General features: G+C 43.4%; 2 protein-coding genes across 2 annotated transcripts in view; one reads left to right on the top strand and one right to left on the bottom strand.

The window, feature by feature from the left end:
* LOC119263959 (NACHT, LRR and PYD domains-containing protein 3-like) overlaps positions 1–17,146 on the bottom strand; it is a 268,422-nt gene extending 251,276 nt beyond the window's left edge. The window contains exons 1-5 of the mRNA XM_037540845.1: positions 17,132–17,146; positions 16,326–16,527; positions 13,639–15,397; positions 10,153–10,326; positions 5,234–5,407 (exon numbers count right to left, since the gene is read on the bottom strand). Coding sequence (XP_037396742.1) covers positions 5,234–5,407; positions 10,153–10,326; positions 13,639–15,397; positions 16,326–16,527; positions 17,132–17,146 — 2,324 coding nt within the window. The remainder of the gene's footprint in view (positions 1–5,233; positions 5,408–10,152; positions 10,327–13,638; positions 15,398–16,325; positions 16,528–17,131) is intronic.
* Positions 1–21,733, top strand: part of LOC108415395 (NACHT, LRR and PYD domains-containing protein 3-like) — an 843,678-nt gene that overhangs the window by 10,302 nt on the left and 811,643 nt on the right. The window lies entirely within an intron of this gene.

The following is a 21,733-nucleotide window of genomic DNA, read 5'->3' as shown; positions in this document are numbered from 1 at the left end:
CCTACAGGTTGTGCTGTCAAAAATCCAAGAGTTCACTGACTTTTTCACCAGTACTGCGAATGTTTAAACACTGAGCTCATCAATAAGAACCACATCAAATATTATCATTGTTTATGTGTTTTTAGCTTTAGCACAAGTGTCTGTCTGTAGTTGTGACTTAGATTAAGAAGAATCACAATTTATGACCAATTAATGCAGAAAACTGAGGAACTTCAAAAGAGACACATTTTTCTTGCCACTGTATGTAAAACAATAATAACTGGGTGTTGTTTAGTCAAAGAGCCCAGTCTGTAGTGTAGATATGGTCTGTACTGAGGCTGAGCTGGAGCTGTTGGTGTGGGTGAGCTATTGATGAGGGTTATTTTAGTCCACGTTTACTCAGCAGGTAAAAGTGGCCCAAATCTGATCTTTTTCTCCGTATGTGACACAGAAGTGAGTCCATGTGGCAGTGAGAACAGTAAAAAACTCAATGAATCTGACATTTTCAATTCCGATTTGAGACGCTTTCATATGTGGTATTAAAATCCGATACATATCCGATCTACGGCAATGTGACTCTGAACAGCCAGATCGGAATTCATGTGACTTTATGTCAGTCCAACTCGGCATTTGTCATAATTTCATGCTGCTGAGGCTTATAAACATTTAGGCTCATGTTTCTGTACCAACATTTAGATGACTTATCACAACCGCTCAGTGTTCAGAGAGGTTCAGAAAGGACTGGCTGAACGTGGCCGGAGGAGACGAGGCTACAGTTTTAAAGAACAATTTAAAGAATCCGAGGACATGAACCGAAGAAGTGGCCGTGGCTGAATAATGTGCCCTTTGAATGCATTGTGGGTGATGAGCGCAGACGTCAATGATTGGAACATAATCGCTCCTGTGATGCTGGCAAAGACGAAACTGAAGCTCCGGGAGTGACTGGCGTTTGCTGACCATCTTGATTGTTTACCTTTGGACGAGCCTCATGAAGCATTGTTATTTTGCCTGTGTGGGTTTAGGAGCTGATCAGTTCAGACTGATGTCACACACAGATTACATTTAAAAGATATTGTGAACTGCCGAGTAAAAACATCGGATTTGGTGGGAAAATCAGATTTGGGCCACTTTTAAATGCTGTGTAAATGTAGCCTTAGTGACCGCACCTGGCTTAGCACTTACACACCTGCTGCTTCTACTACTGACTTCAGTAATTTTTACTCTGTTTTAGTCACAAAGACAAGAAAAAATTTATATTATTTAATTACTATGTCCTCTCCATGGATCACCACCTTATCGTGGTGGAGAGGTTTGTGTGCTTGAATGATCCTAGGAGCTATGTTGTCTGGAGCAAAAGCTCCTGGTAGGGTCTCCCATGGCAAACTGGTCCTAGGTGACAGGCCAGACAAAGTGTGATCCATAATCACCCCTATGAAAACAAGAAAGCAGGACTTGTGTACCCTGCCCGGATCAGGTTTACCGGGGCCCCACCCTGGAGCCAGGCCTGGGGGAGGGGCTCGCCAGCGAGCGTCTGGTGGCCGGGCATTCACTCATGGTGCCTGGCCGGGCCCAGCCCGAAGGAGCTACATGAGTCCCCCCTCCCATCGACCAACTACTGATGGGAGGGGCAGTAGTAGGGGTTCGGTGCATTGTGGATCGGGCAGTGTCCGAAGGCGTGGGCCTTGGCGTTCTGATCCTCGGTTGCTGAAACTGGCTTTTGGAACTTGGAACGTTACCTCACTGGCGGGGAAGGAGCCTGAGTTGGTGCGCGAGGTTGAGAGATACCGGCTAGATATAGTCGGGCTCACCTCAACACACAGCTTGGGCTCCGGGTCCAATCTCCTTGAGAGGGGCTGGACTTTTTTCTTTTCTGGAGTTGCCCATGGTGAGAGGTGGCGGGCAGGTGTGGGCTTTCTCATAGCCCCTCGACTCGGCGCCTGTATGTTGGGGTTTTCCCCGGTGGACGAGAGGGTAGCTTCCCTACGCCTTCGGGTTGGGAAACGGGTCCTGACTGTTGTCTGTGCTTATGCACCGAACAGCAGTTCAGAGTACCCAGCCTTCCTAGAGTCCTTGGGAGGGGTGCTTGAAAGTGCTCCTCCTGGAGACTCGATTCTCCTACTGGGGGACTTCAACGCTCACGTGGGCAACGACAGTAAGACCTGGAGGGGTGTGATTGGGAGGAATGGCCTCTCTGATCTGAACCCGAGTGGTGTTCAGTTTTTGGACTTCTATGCAAACCACAATTTGTCCATAATGAACACCATGTTTGAACACAAGGATGTCCATAAGTGCACATTGCACCAGGACACCCTAGGCCGCAGTTCAATGATTGACTTTGTAGTCGTGTCATCGGACTTGCGGCCATGTGTATTGGACACTCGGGTAAAGAGAGGAGCTGAGCTGTCAAGTGATCACCACCTGGTGGTGAGTTGGATCAGGTGGTGGGGGAAGATGCCGGTCAGACCAGGCAAACCCAAACGTATAGTGAGGGTTTGCTGGGAACGTCTGGCAGAAGAACCTGTCAGATTGATCTTCAACTCACACCTCTGTCAGAACTTTGACCAGATATCGGGGGAAGTGAGGGACATTGACTCAGAATGGGCCATGTTCTGCTCCTCCATTGTTGAAGTGGCTGACTGTAGCTGTGGTCGCAAGGTAGTTGGTGCCTGTCGGGGCCCCAGGTGAGAGATGCCATCAAGCTGAAGAAGGAGTCCTACCGGGCATGGTTGGCCTGTAGGACACCAGAGGCAGCTGGCAGGTATCGACAGGCCAAGCGATCTGCGGCTTCAGTCGTTGCCAAGGCAAAAACCCGGGTGTGGGAAGAGTTCGGTGAGGCCTTGGAAACTGACTTTAAGTCGGCTCCGAAAAGATTCTGGCAAACCGTCAGGCGACTCAGAAGGGGAAAGCAGTGTGCCAATAGCTCTGTATATAGTGGAGATGGTGTGCTGCTGACTTCGACTGAAGACGTCATTGGGCGGTGGAAGGAATACTTTGAGGACCTTCTCAATCCCACCAACACGTTCTCCAGTGAGGAGGCAGAGTCTGGGGACACAGGAATAGGCTTGTCCATTACTGAGGCTGAAGTCACTAAGGTAGTTAAAAAGCTACTTGGCGGCAGGGCTCCAGGGGTGGATGAGATCCGTCCCGAGTTCCTCAAGGCTCTGGATGTTGTGGGGCTGTCTTGGCTGACACGCCTTTTCAACATTGCGTGGACATCGGGGGTGGTGCCACTGGATTGGCAGACTGGGGTGGTGGTGCCTCTTTTTAAAAAAGGGGATTGGAGGGTGTGTTCCAACTACAGGGGAATCACACTCCTCAGCCTCCCTGGTAAGGTCTATGCAGGGGTACTGGAGAAGAGAGTCCGGCTTATAGTCGAACCTCGGATTCAGGAGGAGCAGTGCGGGTTCCGCCCTGGTCGTGGAACACTGGACCAACTCTTTACCCTCTTCAGGATTCTGGAGGGTTCATGGGAGTTTGCCCAACAAGTCCACATGTGCTTTGTGGATTTGGAGAAGGCATTCGACTATGTTCCCCGGGGTATTCTGTGGGAGGTGCTTCGGGAGTACGGGGTACATGGCTCTCTGCTACGAGCCATTCAGGCCCTGTACAAACAAAGCAGGAGTTTGGTTTGCATGGCCGGCAGTAAGTCAGACTTGTTCCCAGTGAGAGTTGGACTCCGTCAGGGCTCCCCTTTGTCACCGATTCTATTCATAATTTTTATGGATAGAATTTCTAGGCGCAGTCAGGGGATGGAGGGTGTCCGGTTTGGTGAACTCAATGTCACATCGCTGCTGTTTGCAGATGATGTGATCCTATTGGGGACATCAGGCTGTGAACTTCAGCGTTCATTGGATCGGTTTGCAGCCGATTGTGAAGCTGCCGGCATGAGGATCAGTACCTCCAAATCCGAGGCCATGGTTCTCACGCGGGAAAGGGTGGAGAGCCCTCTCTGGGTCGGGGATGAGCTCTTGCCTCAAGTGGAGAAGTTTAAGTATCTCGGGGTCTTGTTCACGAGTGATGGTACAAGGGAGCGGGAGATTGACAGGGGGATTGGTGCTGGGTCAGCAGTGATGCGGGCTCTTTACCGGTCTGTTGTGGTAAAGAAAGAGCTGAGCCATAAGACAAGGCTCTTGATTTACTGGTCGATCTACGTACCCACCCTCACCTATGGTCATGAGCTTTGGGTAATGACCGAAAGAACGAGATCGCGAATACAAGCGGCCGAAATGAGTTTCCTCCGCAGGGTGTCTGGACTCTCCCTTAGAGATAGGGTGAGAAGTTCGGTCATCCGGGAGGGACTCAAAGTAGAGCCGCTGCTTCTCCACGTCGAGAAGAGCCAGTTGAGGTGGTTCGGGCATCTTGTTAGGATGCCTCCTGGACACCTCCCTTGGGAGGTGTCACAGGCAAGTCCACCTGAGAGGAGACCCCGGGGAAGACCCAGGACATGCTGGCGTGACTATATCATCCAGCTGGCCTGGGAGCGCCTCGGAATCCCTCCCAGGGAGCTAGTGGAAGTGGCTGGGGAAAGGGAGGTCTGGGCCCTCATTGCTCAGGATGCTGTCCCCACGACCCGAACCCCGGAGAAGCGGAAGATGATGGATGGATGGATGGATGGATGGATGGATGGATGGATGGATGGATGGATGGATGGATAATTACTACGTACAAAGTATAAAGTATGTATCCAAAAAGTACATGTATTTCATATTGAACTTTTAATCTTCAGAGTACCTGCAGCTCTAAATACTGAATTACTATATATGTGCAAAATACGTACCAGAAACCACCACATATTTACTCATTAACCACATATTTACTTATTAAATACTAGTTACTTACTGTACCTGAATAAAAACATGGATCATATTCTAAATACTAAACAAAGACATTCTTAACACTGTTTCTCCAGACAAATGGAGGAAAAACTCACTTACTTTTAAAACTCCTTGAATAAACAGGAGTGAAGAAGGTCTGAGTAAGTGGACTTCATTATTATATTTTAGGATTGTTTTGGAGGACTTGGCCTTTAGACCAGGTTTATTTAAATTAAACTCTTCTACTTTTGAATTTCATAAAGAAAAGACACTTTTTACTCCTTATATTTTCAGTAAAGAGTAAAATTATTACAAGCACAAATAAACATCATGTCTCTCTTTCTGTCCTTCAAACACACAAACACACACACACATGAACACATCAAGCACAGAAATAGCAAAGTATGTTAAGGAGGCAGAGAAGTACAATGAATTAATACCTGAGTGTCTCCAGCTTACAGTGTTGATCCTCCAGTCCAGCAGAGAGCAGCGTCACTCCTGAATCACACAGACTATTATAACTCAGATCCAGTTCTCTCAGACTTGAGGAGTTTGAGCTGAGAACTGAGGCCAGAGCTGCACAGCTTCTCTCTGAGAGATCACACCGAGACAGACTGTGACAGAAATGATATGAGATACATTATCATTACACCCTCAAATACAAACAGACCTACAAAACACTCACCAGGAAAAGACATTCTGACAGAAATCTGTGTTTGTGTCCGTGTGTGTGAAAGAGAAAGAGACAGAGAGAGAGAGAGTGAGACAGAGAGAGAGAGAGAGAGAAAGAGAAAGAGAGAGATAGAAGTTCACAGTGATGTTTGCTCCCAGATTTTTGTTGTTTTCGGTTTTGAAATGAGAGAAAAGTTGAAATAATCACAGGAAACTACATGTACATACACCAAGAAAAAAGAAAACAAAACAAAAACAAAAAAGAGGATATCTGTAAGAAATTAGAGATATTAGAGAAATTAGAGATATTAGAGAAATTAGAGAAATTAGAGATATTAGAGATATTAGAGTTATTAGAGATATTAGAGATATTAGAGCAGATTCACTCAAAACCACAGGAGACAGACAGAGCAGCTGAATGCAGGAGTGAGATCAGCACAACTTCAACTGTTCCAGCACTGATCACAAACAGCAGCAGCTCTGTGAGTCACGTATTATTCACAGTGTAGCACAAAGAAAAGAAAATGTCTATTTTATTATTTTAACATTTTACTCGTATTTTAACTGACTTTGACAATAAAAGCTGAAGCTAAGCTAAAGGCTAAGGCTAAAGCGTCAGTTGACCATTGACTTCAACGTCTCCAACATGCTGAGGCAGCTACATGCAAAAGAAGCTCAGAATGAGCCAATCAGAAGGAGCAACTCCACAAGCCCTCCATCTGAGACCTCGTCACCACACCCCTCACTATCCAGAACAGCCAGATAGGCAGATGAGGCACCATAACAACCCGAGCCTCCCGCCAGCACCAGCACCTATGACAGGAACACACACTGCACCACTGCCCCAGGGCCCTGCTCCACCTCTCCATCAACTCCAGACCAAGCCAGGAGAACTGACCTACGCTCAGACTGTCAGCAGACCAGCAAACTCTAATAACTCTGAGCTCAGAGACACACAGCAGATGCTCAGTCAAATCTGCACTAGTCTAATGGGACAGGGTCTGTGGTAAGAGTCACATTACCATAAAGGTAAAGGACATTAAAAAAAAGTATATAACTCAATTTAAGTTCAGTGGTTAAGACATCAAATTCTACTTTCAAAGTATTTATTTTATTAATTTGCAATTATTTTTCTCATTTCCAAATAAATTAATAGTAACACACTTCAGCTTGAACAGAATGACATCTTTTCACATTTGTGTATGGAATATTTAAGGCTTAAACTCCTCTTCATTTGGTTTAAAAAGTAGAAACCCTGATTTTATAAAGGAAGTAAGAAATGTTGATATATTACTTTTGCAGGAAACATGGTGTCGAGGAGAGGAACCCACTGGTTTTCCCCCAGGCTACAGGGAGTTAGTGGTCCCCTCCACCAAGTCAAAAGGAGTGACTCAGGGTAGAAACTCAGGAGGGATGCTCACATGGTTTAAATCAGAACTAACCAATTCTATTGAAACAATAAAACAAGGGCAAAATAATCTGTGGTTAAAAATTAGTAAGCAATTAAGCCCAACACCTCAAAATCTATTCCTTTGCGCGAACGAGGGGCTCCTCACCCCCCATATTTAAATCTGGAGACAAACTTGACCCAAACAATTACAGAGGAATCTGCATGACCAGTAACCTGGGAAAGGTCTTCTGCAGCTTCCTCAACACTCGAATAACTCACTTTCTAAAAGAACATAACGATCTAAACAAAAACCAGATTGGCTTCTTACCAAGTCATCAAACATCAGACCACATCTTCACTCTTCATACACTAATCGATAAACATGTAAACATTTCATCGACTTTCAAAAAGCTTTTGACTGAATTTGGCACAATGGATTATTTTAAGAACTCACTGAAAGTGAGGTGGGGGGTGGGGGGTGTACGATGTTATTAAATCTATGTATTCTCACAGTAAATGTGCAGTGAAGATTGTTTCAATCAGAACTGGGTTCTTTCCACAGTCGTGAGGAGTGAGACGGCTGCAGCCTGAGCCCCACCCCTTTTAACATGTACATCAATGAACTGGCTGGAAAACTTGACCAGTGTGATGAAGAACCTGGACTCTCTATGGGAGATACAACAATTAAATGCCTCCTCTAGGTGGACAACCTCGTCCTACTGTCACCTACCAGAGAGGGGCTTCAACAAAGTTTAGAAATCTTTGACAACTGTTGTAAAGATTGGGCTGTAGAGACAAAGAGAGTGAGAGAGACAGAGAGAGAAAGAGAGAGAGACAGAGAGACAGAGACAGAGAGAGAGAGAGAGAGAGAGAGAGAGACAGAGAGAGAGAGACAGAGAGAGAGAGAGAGAGAGAGAGAGACAGAGAGAGAGAGATAGAGAAAGAGAGAAAGAGAGAGAAAGAGAGAGACAGAGAGAGAGAGACAGAGAAAGAGAGAGAGATAGAGAGAGAGAAAGAAAGAGAGAGAAAGAATTAGAGAGAGAGAGAGAGAGAAAGAGAGAGAGAGAGAGAGAGAGAGAGAGAGAGAGAGAGAGAGAGAAAGAGAAAGAGAGAGAGAGAGAGAGAGAGAGAGGGAGAGAGGGAGAGAGAGAGAGAGAGAGAGAGAGTGAAGAGTGTGTGTGGCTATGTGAACATTGCGTATGGTTATGATCTGCACGTCACAAAGACCAGAAAAAATATCTACTATTTAATTCCTACGTACAAAGTGCTGATCAGAGAACATGTGGTTTCTGTGTAATTACTATGGACAAAGTTACACTATTTTACAGTCCTGTTACTACAATGTTACAACACTGTTACAGAGAACTTACCAGTAAACATACCAAGCAATACTGAATGTGTTACTGTACTGAAATAAAGGTAATTAATCTCATTTATTCTACTTCTAATTTAGATCTACTTCCTCTGTCACATATGCATAAACTTACAGAAACACTGAATCACTAAAAGCTGAAATATTCCTGGAATTTCTCACATTAGTTACTCTGTACTTACACACTGAACTGGATCATTATGCACTAAATATTACTAGTAAGTCCAACAGATCATTAAATCCTGAGGAAGTAGTTACACATACCTGATACTCTTCATGTAGTTTTAGTAGTTTGTTATGTAAATTAATATATATGTTAAAAATACGTTCCAATTACTGTAACATCATAAAAAGATCTACCCAGTTTCCAGTCAACACTCTCATACTTTCTCTTTAACCTGGGAACCTTTTAAACACTATGAAATCAATGAATAATCTGCTGAATAATCTAATCTGTTAACGCTGCACAATCACAAGATGACGACAGCGGATCTTAAACATGCAATCTGTTTAATTATCAGTATGTAAGTCCAAGTAAAACACAACCTCAGGAAAATCCAATATTGTAGTCCCAAAACCAAACAGGGGTCAAAAACTGGAATAACCAAAACACACAGGCAACCGGAGCAAAAGGCCAAACCAAAAGAGGGAAATCCAGAAAGCAAAAGGTTCAAGACACCAAGTCAAACGATCAGAAAATACTGGACAGTATTAAAATATAACACCTCACAAAGAGCAGAACAAACCGGGACTATTTAAGCTCTGAGACAAACACACGCACAGGTGACCTGACCTAGAAATCAGGTGACTGAGAACAACGCAGTTACACGTGATTGGAGGAACTGGTGACGTCACCGGGACTGGAATTATGGGAAATGGAGTCCTGGAGCGTGCTAGCCAAGGTAGGAGAATCCAGAATTTGCCCACAGCAGTGAAATACATGAAGGTACTGAAAGGCTGAATCACTAAAACCTGAAATACACCTGGTATTTCTCACAACAGCTCCTCTGAAGTTAAAAGGTAAATATGAAGGATTTACAAGTAACACTTCATATTTACCTTTAACTTCTGAATAAGTGCAGCTGGAAGTAATTAGTAGTGAGTTATGTAAAAAACGATATATGTGTAAAGTAAGTACCAGAAAATTACTGCTAAATACCACAAATTTACCTTCATTAAATATTCGTTGACTTTTGTTCTGTAAAATAAGGATCTACCCAGTTCTCATTCGCCAGTCTCACACTTTCTCTTTAAAGGGGAACTCCATCCATTCAGCTAAATGAATCAATCATTTAACGCTTTAGATGTAAAAATCATTCAGAGCAGTTTGGAGTGAAATGAGCCTTTCTAAAGAAATTTACAGTCAAAATTATTCACCATTATAGTTCTAGGAACCAGACGTTTTCATGTCTGCACTACAAATATCACCATTTTATCTGCTCCTAAATGACCAGTGAACTTACACGTATCTCAGAAGCTTTGATCTGTCACGCTGATCGTGGTGAACTAGTGCTAAACTGAAAAAATATGTTTTCTTTACGTACAATTTTTTCCTTACAACGCCCTGCAGGAACCTCTCCGCCGTAAATGTACTCTGGGAATTGGTCGGACTGCAGAGCCGCAAATTTACACACCTGCAGTTTCACTGCAGCAGAAACTGGATTCTAACTAGGAAAGAAACGTTCATGAGTGAAATAAATTAGTCGTCATTAAACACCCAACACATCTCACTGTTAGCCGTTAGCTTAGACGAGACGGGCTCTCATTATATTTTCAGTAAAGAGTAAAATTACTACAAGTACAAAAAAACATCATGTCTCTCTTTCTGTCCTTCAAACACACAAACACACACACACACATGAACACATCAAGCACAGAAATAGCAAAGTATGTTAAGGAGGCAGAAAAGTACAATGAATTAATACCTGAGTGTCTCCAGCTTACAGTGTTGATCCTCCAGTCCAGCAGAGAGCAGCGTCACTCCTGAATCACACAGATTATTTCCACTCAGATTCAGTTCTTTTAGGCTTGAGAAGTTTGAGCTGAGAACTGAGGCCAAAGCTGCACAGCTTCTCTCTGAGAGACGACATTGAGACAGCCTGTGACAGGAAAAAGACATTCTGACACAAATCATCTCCCTGACTCACAAACACTGTTTTATATATATATATATATATATATATATATATATATATATATATATAGTGTGTGTGCGTGTGTGTGTGTAAGACAGAGAGCAAAAATGAGAGATAGAGAGAGGTAGAGACAGATGGTGCAATAAAGAAAGAGAGACAGAGGGACACAGACACACAGAGAGCGAGAGAGAAAGACAGAGGTAGAGGGAGATGGAGCAAGAGATAAAGAGAGAAAGTGAGAGAGACAGAGAAAGACAGAAAGAGAGAGAGAGATAGAGAGAGAGAGAGAGAGAGAGAGTAAGAGAGAAAGATCATGATACTAATCTCTGTCTCTTTCCTGCATGGACACTACCTGAATACCTGTGGATTCAGGTATAAATAAATAAACCATTTAAAAAATATAAAGAATTCAATACATAAATAAATAAAGTTAAATGAACAAATGAATAAATAAATGGAAGAACATTCAGGAGTGAACTTTCTGAAAACTTTTTCAGCTCCACAGAAACATCAACCAAGCTTTTGTTTGAAACAGTAAAAGAGGAGCTGCTGATGATCAGAAGTTCTGAAACTATTGCTATGAGCTCTATATGGTGGAAAGACAAGCTCAGATACTGACATGAAAACATCATCCCAACAGTGAGGAACACTGGAGGGAGCATCATGAGTGGGTCTGTATAAAATAAAAACTTCCCTTTCAAAACTACAGCAGTAGGTCTCCTCAGATTTCAAACACTAATGCCTAGTTCACACTATACGATTTTAGCCTGGTTTTTCAGTCGCCGACTGTTTTTTGTAGATCGCCGACAGAAACCTGTGGTCGGAGGCAAATCGGCGATCACTTGGCGCTCTCTCAGTCGTGTAGTGTGAACGGCTGAAAGACGCTCGCCGAGCCGTCTCCGAGTGGTCGCTGACTAATCGCAGACGCCTGGCAGATATCTAGCATGTTTAATATCTGGCCCAGTCGGCGACTGTGAGTCAACAGCAGTGTCTAGCTACAGCCAATGGGAACACGTAGAGAGAGAACCATGTCACCGTTGGAGATCCTCTCTGCGTGACCGAGATGGTTGTGCGTGAAAATCCCAGTAGATCAGCAGTTTCTGAAATACTCAGACCAGCCCGTCTGGCACCAACAACCACGCCACGTTTAAAGTCCCTTAAATCTGATGCTCTGATGCTCGGCCTGCACTTCAGCAAGTTGTCTTGACCACCTCTACATGCCTAAATGCATTGAGCTACTGACATGTGATTGGCTGATGAGCTATTAGTGTTAACAAGCAACTGAACTAATAAAGTGTCCGGTGAGTGTAAATAATGTAAAAGAATCAAGAACTTACTGAGCTTGACTGTCTAGTAAAATGTGGTATTTTGGGGGTATTTGCAGAAGGCCAGTATCTACAGTGAGGTACGCATGTGCTTCAAGGCCTTTTTGATCTTTTAAAACAGGAAAACTAACTTTCAGTCAACTAATAAACTTTAATAAACATCAATTCTAAATGACGCAGGTAACCAGATTCATTGTTTCAGAACAGCAGTGATGTGAAGAGCATTACAGTGATCAACTCTACTTGTAACAAACATACAAACAAGTTTTTCTGCATCACTCTAGTGTTTCTGGAGTTCAGCTGTCGGCCTGTTTGTTAAATGATAGAATGCAGCCTTAATAACGTTCAAATGGAGGATAAAACAGAGATAGACGAGTGTTTCACACTTCAGATTTGATTTGGGATGAAAGGAGGCCTCGTTTCTCACAGAGCAGCTTCCTATTAATTTTACTGCATTTCAAATGTGTCTAAACATTTCTGTTTTTAATCGATTTAACTGTATAAACATTTTGGACATCCACTGAGAAATATCTGACCCACAGCTGGTCAGCCTGTCAACAGAGGGAGTGGAGACTGGAGTCTCAGTAGTGTGTCATTTATCATGGCTATGAAAGTTGATCTAATGTGTTCTGATGACATTAACAGTAACATGCATAATGAAAAAAAGCAAAATCTGAAATTAAACCTTTAGTGACTCCACTAGAAATGTTGAAATGGACTTTTCAAGAAGGTGGATTAGAATCATATGATCAGCTGTTTTGAAAGGTGCGTTGAGATCAAGCAAAACTAAAATAGAAGGATTTTGGGATCCAATAATAAACCTGAGCTCAATCTCTACCAATTTTCTCTAAAAATCCTTAAAATAGGTAGATTACTGAAGATTTATGGATATTTACATTCCATTAGGTGAAGCTCTGGTCTTTTATTCTGTACCTGCAGTTTTCCTCCATTTACAGTTTCTCTAAATGCTGAATGTCTTCAGTGTTAAATGTACAGAGTAAAAACAGGCTTTTAGTGCTGTGGGGTTTAGATTAATAATTGATACGAGTCCTTAAAAGATGACATTGTATAGTTGTTGGCAGTGTGTGAAATGACCCCTGGTGTTTGTGGGTTTACATGTTGTCTTGGCCGAGCTGCTCCTGCTAACGGCACGAGCTGAGTCCTGTTTGGCTGATTAGCGGAGAACACGCTTCAGTTCAGTTTCAGTCACCCCGACCTGCACGTTACTTGGTGATGTGAACGCCACACACTGCACCAGCTCTTTTATTCTCTTCGCGTCAACAGTTTACACGCAAAGGTGCTCACGCAAGTGCTGCAACGAGCTCCAGCGTCTCGCTCTCTCTCGCCCACCGACCAAACCCGCCAAAACCTAACTGTCCTTCTCCCCGAACTTCCCCCCCCGGAACTCAACTCAGAACAGTGAAACAAAAGTTTCCATTAAAGCAAACTTTCATTAAACTCAATAACTTTTCAGAAAAGAAAAAAACACCAAATACACATTGATACAACTATACATAGTGAACATTTCAAAACATTTTATGATTCTTTAACTCCTAGAGCTATAAAGGTTAAAAGGGGCTACACTGGTTTTAAAATAGTCAATAAAGGTGTATTAATAGTGTTATTTCTGAAAATTGAATGTTTTTATTTGGTGCGATTCCAAACCTTAAAAGTTTAAAAAGGTAACTGTGTCCTGAATATTGCCTGTTCAAAATGTAACTTGGACTGAACTTAGAACCTCATTTCTTTCTCCTTGTGTACTTTTACATCCCAACCCTACACACTGTAGTGATTTCCTGCACCAACACATCCACTTTAACTCAGTAAGGGCTTGTTAATCAGGACAGGGGTTTTCTGGACTGCATTCCACTAAAATCATGGAATACTTTACGCCTACAATTACTCTTAAAATAAACAGTACAGTAAAATGTGTATTAATGAATATACTCACACAGTTTTTCTGGATGCTGTAACGACTGGCAGAAGCCTCAGAAGACATTCCTCTGATCTGTCATATTTACTCAGATCAAAAACGTCCAGCTCTTCCTCTGAGTTCAACAACACAAACACCAGAGCTGACCACTGAGCAAGAGAGAGGCGGACTTCATCTAGACAGCAATAGTCTTCTGTGTTCAGGTATGTCTGAACTTCCTGCACTAGAGAGTGGTCATTCATTTCATTCAGACAGTAGAACAGGTTGATGTATTTCTCTGGAGAGAGATTCTCCCTGAGCTTCTCCTTGATGTACTCAACTGTTTCCTCTCTGCAGTTAGAAGGGCTTCCTGTCTGAGTCAGCAGGCCTCGTAAGAGAGTCTGATTGGACTCCAGTGAGAGACCCAGGAGGAAACGGAGAAAAAGGTCCAGGTGTCCATTCTCACTCTGTAAAGCTCTGTCCACTGCACTCTTGAGAAAATCAGTCACTGTTGATTTTGAATGTGTTTGATGTTCCAGCACATTTCTGTTCTGAGAAATAAAGGAGAAAAATACAAACAAAGCAGCCAGAAACTCCTGAACACTCAGATGGACAAAGCTGAACACCTTCCCAAGGTGCAGCCCCAACTCCTCTCTGAAGATCTGAGTGCAGCCTCCTGAGTACACTGACACTTCTCTGACATCAATGCCACACTCTCTCAGGTCTCCCTCATAGAAGATCAGGTTGCCTTTCTCCAGCTGTTGGAAAGCCAGTTTTCCCAGAGCCAGAATAATCTCTCTAGTCTGCCCAGGATCAGTGTCACATTTTCCATGGTACTTTTGGTCTTTGTGTTTCATCTGAAAGATCAGGAACTGTGTGAACATTTGAGTCAGAGTCTTGGGGATCTCTCCACTCTCTGCTTCACTCAGCATCCTCTCCAGAACAGTGGCTGCAATCCAACAGAAGGCCGGTATTTGGCACATGATGTAGAGGCTTCTTGATGACTTCATATGTGTGATGACTCTGTTGGCCACACTCTGGTCACTGATCCTCTTCCTGAGGTATTCCTCTTTCTGTGGGTCACTGAATCCTCGTACCTCTGTTACCTGGTCAACATACTCAGGAGGGATCTGACCACATGCTGCTGGTCGAGAGGTGATCCAGAGAAGAGCAGAGGGAAGCAGATTCCCTTTGATGAGGTTTGTTAGCAGCACATCCACAGAGGCTGACTGTGTTACATCAGACAAGCTCTCATTGTTCTGGAAATCTAGAGGAAGTCGACTTTCATCCAGACCATCAAAGATGAACAAGACTTTGTACTGATAATAATCTGCTGGTTTTAATTGTTTTATGTCTGTGAAAAAGAGACGAAGAAGATCAACTAGACTGAGTTTTCTACTCTTCACTGAGTTCAGCTCCCTAAAAGGAAGTGGATATATGAAGAGGATATCCTGATTAGCTTTTCCTTCAGCCCAGTCCAGAAGGAACTTCTGCACTGAGACTGTTTTTCCAATTCCAGCGACTCCATTAGTCAGTACAGTTCTGACGGCTGTGTCTTTAAAGAGGTCATTGCAGTTGATGGGTCTCTCCTGTGTTGCTGGTCTCCTGGACGCTGTCTCAATCTGTCTCACCTCATGTTCATTATTGACCTCTCCACTCCCACCTTCTGTGATGTAGAGCTCTGTGTAGATCTCATTCAGAATTGTTGAGCCTCCATGATACGAGATTCCTTCATTAATTCTCTGGAATTTCTTCTTCAATGTGGATTTGATCTTTTGATGACAAGCAGGAGCCAGTTCTGAAAAAAGTTTATTACAATAAGCAATAACAATAAACATGTTAATGTCTGACATCCTTACTACAAACACAGTAACACACATTACCCTTCTATCAACACGGAGCACAATATTAAACTGAACTGTGCTCTATGGTTCTCTTGTCTAGGAACCATCAGCAAAATTAAATACCCACAGTTAATTTAGATAATAAAGGATCATCTTCCTGCTCTTTTGTCCTGAAGAAATTCCTTCCAGATTGTTTATATTTAACTTTCCAGAATTTCTCTGCTCAGTTTACTCGTCACTTATAAAAATAATGAACTTTATTATGAAAAAGAAATAATGGAATGTGCTCTGTATCAGGGAAACTGTGTCAGAACAGAGTGTATATGTACAAAGGGGTGGAATTAGTGATTCTGAGGTTCTAGGCTAAAGACAGGAATGGGGCCCCCTGGTGACACATTTTTAAACTAGTGGAGGGTCTGGGTGGTCCCTGAGTGGCACAGCTGTCTACACTGCACAAAATGATGTCTTGGAAGTGAAATCCTCTTCAATCTATTCAATATACCTAATTTCAATATTTGAGATTATTTGGTATGTTTTCAAATTTAACAAAAACGCATAACACATTAAACATCTTTTGAAAAACGTAAAATTTGTTTTTCCATTTTAACTTATTTCTAGATATTTTACTTGTTATAGCTAATTTTATTAAGTAATATCTTCTCGTTATATTAGCAGAAAATTTTACTTATTTTAAGAAAAATGCCTGGCAAAAATAAAATGGTCAATTCAGTGATACAATTTCACTTAATAAAATTACTAAGACAATAAAATAAATAAATCTACTTATATTTTCATGGAGACCCTAAGCCTCATGCAAAGACCACCACTGTATATACAGGCTTTCCAGAACTGCTCAGTGTTCCAGTGGTTCAGAGTTCTTACTGGTCTGTAGTGTGCTGGCGAGGTCTGTCTGGTTCATGTTCCTCAGGATGTGCAGTGCGATCTGCAGTGTTCCTTCTCTGACAGTCTGATCCACCTCACCCTCCACCTCCCTCTCAGAGCATGCTGGGAAATCTGGACTCAGCACCTTCTTGAACCTCTTCAGCTGATTCTTCACCAGAGAGATGACTTTGTGCTGCAGTTCCTGGTTGGACATAAACAGTATGCAAATTATGTCAGGAAATAATAAACAAGTGTCTTTCACATAAAAGTGTTAAAGGACCCACAAAATGGTAAGAGATATTGTTATATTGTTAATTATATATCTCTCTAAATCTGCTTTCTGTAGGCATATTAACCCCTAAACACTACAAATCTCTCACTGGGTTTAGTATTTAATTACTCAACTTGTGAATTCATTTTTTCATTGATTTTCATTGACCTAGTGAGCAGCGTATGGAGTAGACGTGTTTGAGGGAGCTTTTAAAATTCTTTTTTCTTTTCGCGCCATCTGTCAATAAATTATCAGTATTTGTTAAGCTCATGTTGAAAGTGAACCTCTGCTGCTTTAATTTTTTGCTTTTCGGAATTAAAATGCCACCAAAAGCTTTGCAACAACCGAAAGAATCTCTGCAGGCGGCTACAGGCATGGAGGACTCCATTAGCCACGAAGCTAGCCAAGCAACAAGCGACGAGGACCTGCCTCTGATCTGGGAAAAAGGTGTCTAACAAGATCTTGAAGACAATGAGAGGTTTGATAAATTTGAACTGTCCTTCCAGATTTTGCAAACTACGCTACAGACAGTCACGGAGAAGATGAACATCGCTGACGAGCAAATTCAAGAACACGAGGCTCGCATTAGCTCACTTGAAACGGCATTGACAGAGACCTAGAGGAAGAACAAACTCCTCAGGTTAAAACTCAACAACTTGGAGGGTCGGTCACGCCGTAACAACATCAAAATAGTCGGAGTGCCAGAAGGAGAGGAAACACTCATCGTGGACCGGGCCCATCGTGTGCTCCAGCCCAAACCCCCAGAAGGAGCAAAACCCCGCACGATCATCGCTCGTGTTCATTTCTACACCGAGAAGGAGCGGATTTTGCGACTTAGAGCCGGGCGCAACCTCGACTACACAAAGTATACATCTTTCCAGACTACACGGCGGAGGAGCTTCAGGGATGTCATGCAAGCGCTTCGAGCGCTACAGGTGACCGACACGCTCCGTTTTCCCCCTCCGTGTCCAGCGTAACGGTCAGCTCAAGAGCTTCACCTCCCCCGCTGAAGCGGCTAAAACTGACCTTAAACAAGACTGAACAAGGACTGTAATACTATAGTCATTGACTGGTTTCAGCGGTGTTGTATTTGTAGATAAAGAATGTAATACGAATGAAAATAAGCACGAAACACACTGTAGTACTGGCGCGGTTCTTTTCTTTACTTCACTCCTTCTACTCTGAAAATTGAGCTCTCTTTTTACTCACACAGCGACACCTGCAGGCAGGAGTATACTACACAACATATTTCCCCTTTCGTAGAAAAGCATATTGTTACCACACAAGAACTATGTGCTAGAAATTACAATAACATACATGTAAAGCATAAACAACATGTACAAACAGAATGAGCAATTTCTTTTTCAAACAAGCTTTTTCTCTTAAGGATTTTTTTCTATTCCTCACTAAGAAGGAACATAGTCCTTAGCCCAGAATGGAGCACGACGAACCCTATGCAATTGATTTATGGCAGAATGTTCAGATGGCACAGCACAAGGTGTATGCACCTCGTGTGGCACGTAAGTGTCCTCAGGCACCGTCAACATGGATGGAACAGCATAGGGCAAAGATGTAGGGGCGAGGTGAGCAGCATTCCACACTTTCCCGTCAGATAGAAGGTAAGTAGCTGGACCACACTTTGCAACGACTTTATAAGGCAGACTGAATTGGATTGTCCTTTTCTGACAATTCCTGGTTTCCTAATGCGAACAAAGGAATCCACTTGAATGCCAGGAGCAGTAGCCGCACGACGCTTGTCTGTGTACTCTTTTGCCTTTTGCTGCTTCCTTTGAACTGTCAGCTTCCAGGTCTTTGCGGACTTTGGAGGGGCTACGGCCGGAAGATCTCGAACATGAAGTTTTGTGTGCATTGAGTGGCCGTGTAGCAGTTCAGCAGTGGAACACGTAGTAATGGTATGAGGTGTCGCCCTGTATGTGTGCAGGAATTCAGTGACAAAGGGTTTCCATGGCTTACCTTCAATGGTAGCAGTTTGAAGGCAGTCCTTAAACACTCTGTTGAATCTTTCAATTTCCCCATTGGCTTGAGGAAAGTACACAGAGCTGCGGCAGTGCTTAATATCCCTCATAGCAAGAAAGCTTTCAAACTCAGAAGAGATGAATTGTGGACCATTGTCGGATACAACTTCACGCGGGTTTCCTTCACGGCTGAATACGACCGAAAGGAATGTAATGACTGTGGCAGAAGTAACTTCAGAAGCAAATGCCACCTCAGGCCATTTGCTGTAATAGTCAATGAGTGTCATGGCATAGCGACAGTCATGAACAGCATGATGGAAGGGACCAACAATGTCAATGGCTACCTTCTCCCAAGCCGCTTTAGGAATAGGTACTGGATGGAGTGGTGCAGTATGTGTTATAGCAGTCTTGTCATGCTGCAGGCATGTAGTGCATGTTTTAATGGCATTTTCCACTTGCAAGTTCATACCTGGCCACCAGTAGAGGTCTTAAGCGCTGTCTAGTCCTAACAATCCCTTGATGTGTGTCATGTGCCAGTTGAATGAACTTGGGCTGCAAAGTTGCAGGTACTACCACTCGATGGGTGCCACGAATGACGTATCCCTCTTGCACAGCTAATTCGTATCGTAAGCGGTAAAAGGGAGTAAGAGCTGAATCCATACCTTTAGCAGTACGAGGCCAACCTTTCGTTATGTAGGCCTTAACCTGGTGCAACACTGGGCACTGATCAACAGCGTGCTGGAGTTCCTCAGCTGTTACAGCAGCGAACCCTGGCGACACCACTGCAACCATTTCAGGCTCTTGTTCTTGTTCCTCCTTCATACAGGGTAATGGCAAACGTGATAAGCAGTCAGCAGTTACATTTTCTGTTCCAGGCTTGTAGACAATGGTGTAATTAAAACACAGCAAGCGTGCCGACCATCTAGCAATTCTCATACCTGCTCTACCAAGACCTTTTGTAGACAGCAAGGTCGTTAGCGGGTTGTGATCTGTTTGCAGGGTGAAATGACGACCCCAAAGGTAGGTGCGCCATTTTTCTGTAGCCCAAACACATGCCAAGGCCTCTTTCTCGGTTGCAGAGTATTTACGCTCACATTCAGACAGTGTCCTGGAGGCAAAAGCAACCGTCAGTTCAGTGTCTCCATGCCACTGTGTAAGCACAGCACCTAAGCCATAATTTGAGGCATCTGTTGTGACAGTAGTAGGGCATGAGGGATCAAACAATGCCAGTGCATGGCCGGTAGAAATGATCTGCTTCACACGAGAAAAATTTTCATTTGCCTCATCTGTCCAACAGAATTCAGTAGATTTCCGCAGCACAGCATGGAGCGGTTCCACCAAAGTAGCATAATTGGGAATGAACTTAGCATACCATCCCGTCAGTCCAAGAAAGGAACGTAGTGCATGTGCTTCCTGTGGAGGCGGAGCTTATGTCACAGCCACAACATGCTCTGGATCTGGATGCAGACCAGTAGCTGAAATGACATGTCCTAAAAATGGAAGCTCTGTTTTTCTGAAGGAGCATTTCTCCCTGTTGATCTTAAGACCACGGTCTTGCAGACGATGTAGCACGGCACAAAGTCTCCTTTCATGTGTCTCTGGTGTATCAGCATGAATTATGATGTCATCCAGGTAACATTGAACACCGTCCAATCCATCCAAGATCTGTGACATCATTCTCTGAAATGCACTAGGAGCCGAAGCCAGCCCGTATGGGACCTGTGTAAAACGAAACAGTCCGTCATGCGTAATAAACGCTGTAAGGTCTCTACTGTCCTCATGCAAAGTCACTTGGTGATATGCATTCTGCAAGTCAATGGTCGAAAACACAGATGATCCCCTGAGTTCTGTAAAAACTTCTTCGATATGCGGTAACGGGTGGCTATCTATCACAACAGCCTTGTTCGGCTCTCTCAGGTCAACACACAACCTGATTCCTCCCGACTTCTTTTGAATGACCACTATGGGTGAGACCCATTCGGAGGAGTCTACCTTCTCGATGATGCCTTCCTTTTCCAATCTTTTTAACTCTTGTGAGACAGAGTCACGCACAGCAAACGGCAATCTACGCAGCTTTTGTTGCACAGGCGGCACATCCGAGCGTAGTTTGACTTTGTGTACAAATCCTTCAGCTACACCACAAGCATCAGTAAAGTCGACAGCAGCAGTACACCCAGCCGAAGGCATAACACATCCATCTCATATTTCAAGTTGCAGCGCAGTGAACAAATCCATGCCAAGCAATGGAGTTCCTTTCTCCACAATGTAAAAATCCACTTGTGTACAGTGAGCAGAACATGTGACACTGAGACTAATGCACCCAAGCACAGGAATACGTCTCTTCATATATGTCACCAGACGAACTTTTGGGGTAGAAAGCGGCAAAGTAGAAAAGTATTGTCTGTAAATCTGCTCAGGCAGAATGGAAACAGCAGAACCAGTATCTACAAGCAAATCTACTTGAATGGACTGTCCATGATCATCACTCAGAGTCACCTTACAGGTGAGCTTCTTTCTTTGCTCACCAATGAATGGGGTTGTAACGCTCAGAACTGTAAGGTCTGGTACGGTCACTTCTTGTACATTGCATGCATTTCCTGAATTACGGCAAACTCTTGCAAAGTGACCAATTTTTGTACACTTTTTACATGTCACTTGCTTCGCTGGACATTTTGGGTAATTCGCTAGGTGTGAAAGTGAACCACAGCGATAGCATGTCTTATTCTGGGCTGTTTGGTGAAGATTGGATGCTGTTTGCTTTTGTGTCACCTCAAACTGGGAAGATCTACGAGGCTTTGTAGACACATAAGAACGAGCATGTACAGCCTTGACCACGACATTGCCTGGGCATGTCATTGCTTTAGCCTCAGTGGCACTACTATATCTCACTTAATGGAGAGTGCTCTAGTTCATTTGAACTACATTGTGGGGTCCGGCAAGGGGACCCTTTGTCCCCTCTTCTTTTTGATTTAGCTCTCGAACCATTGGCAATAGGGATCAGGAATCATCCACAGATTCATGGCATTAAATGTGGAGACACTGAAAGTCTTGTAAATGTATATGCAGATGACTTGCTGATTTTTATATCTGACCCAGAGCTGTCTGTTCCCAACTTATTAAATTATATAGATGCCTTTAGTAGACTTTCAGGTTATTCAATT

The sequence above is a fragment of the Pygocentrus nattereri genome, chromosome 9, assembly GCF_015220715.1.
Source record: "Pygocentrus nattereri isolate fPygNat1 chromosome 9, fPygNat1.pri, whole genome shotgun sequence".
In the NCBI taxonomy this organism is placed as follows: Eukaryota; Metazoa; Chordata; class Actinopteri; order Characiformes; family Serrasalmidae; genus Pygocentrus; species Pygocentrus nattereri.
This window is presented reverse-complemented; position numbering and strand designations above follow the sequence as displayed.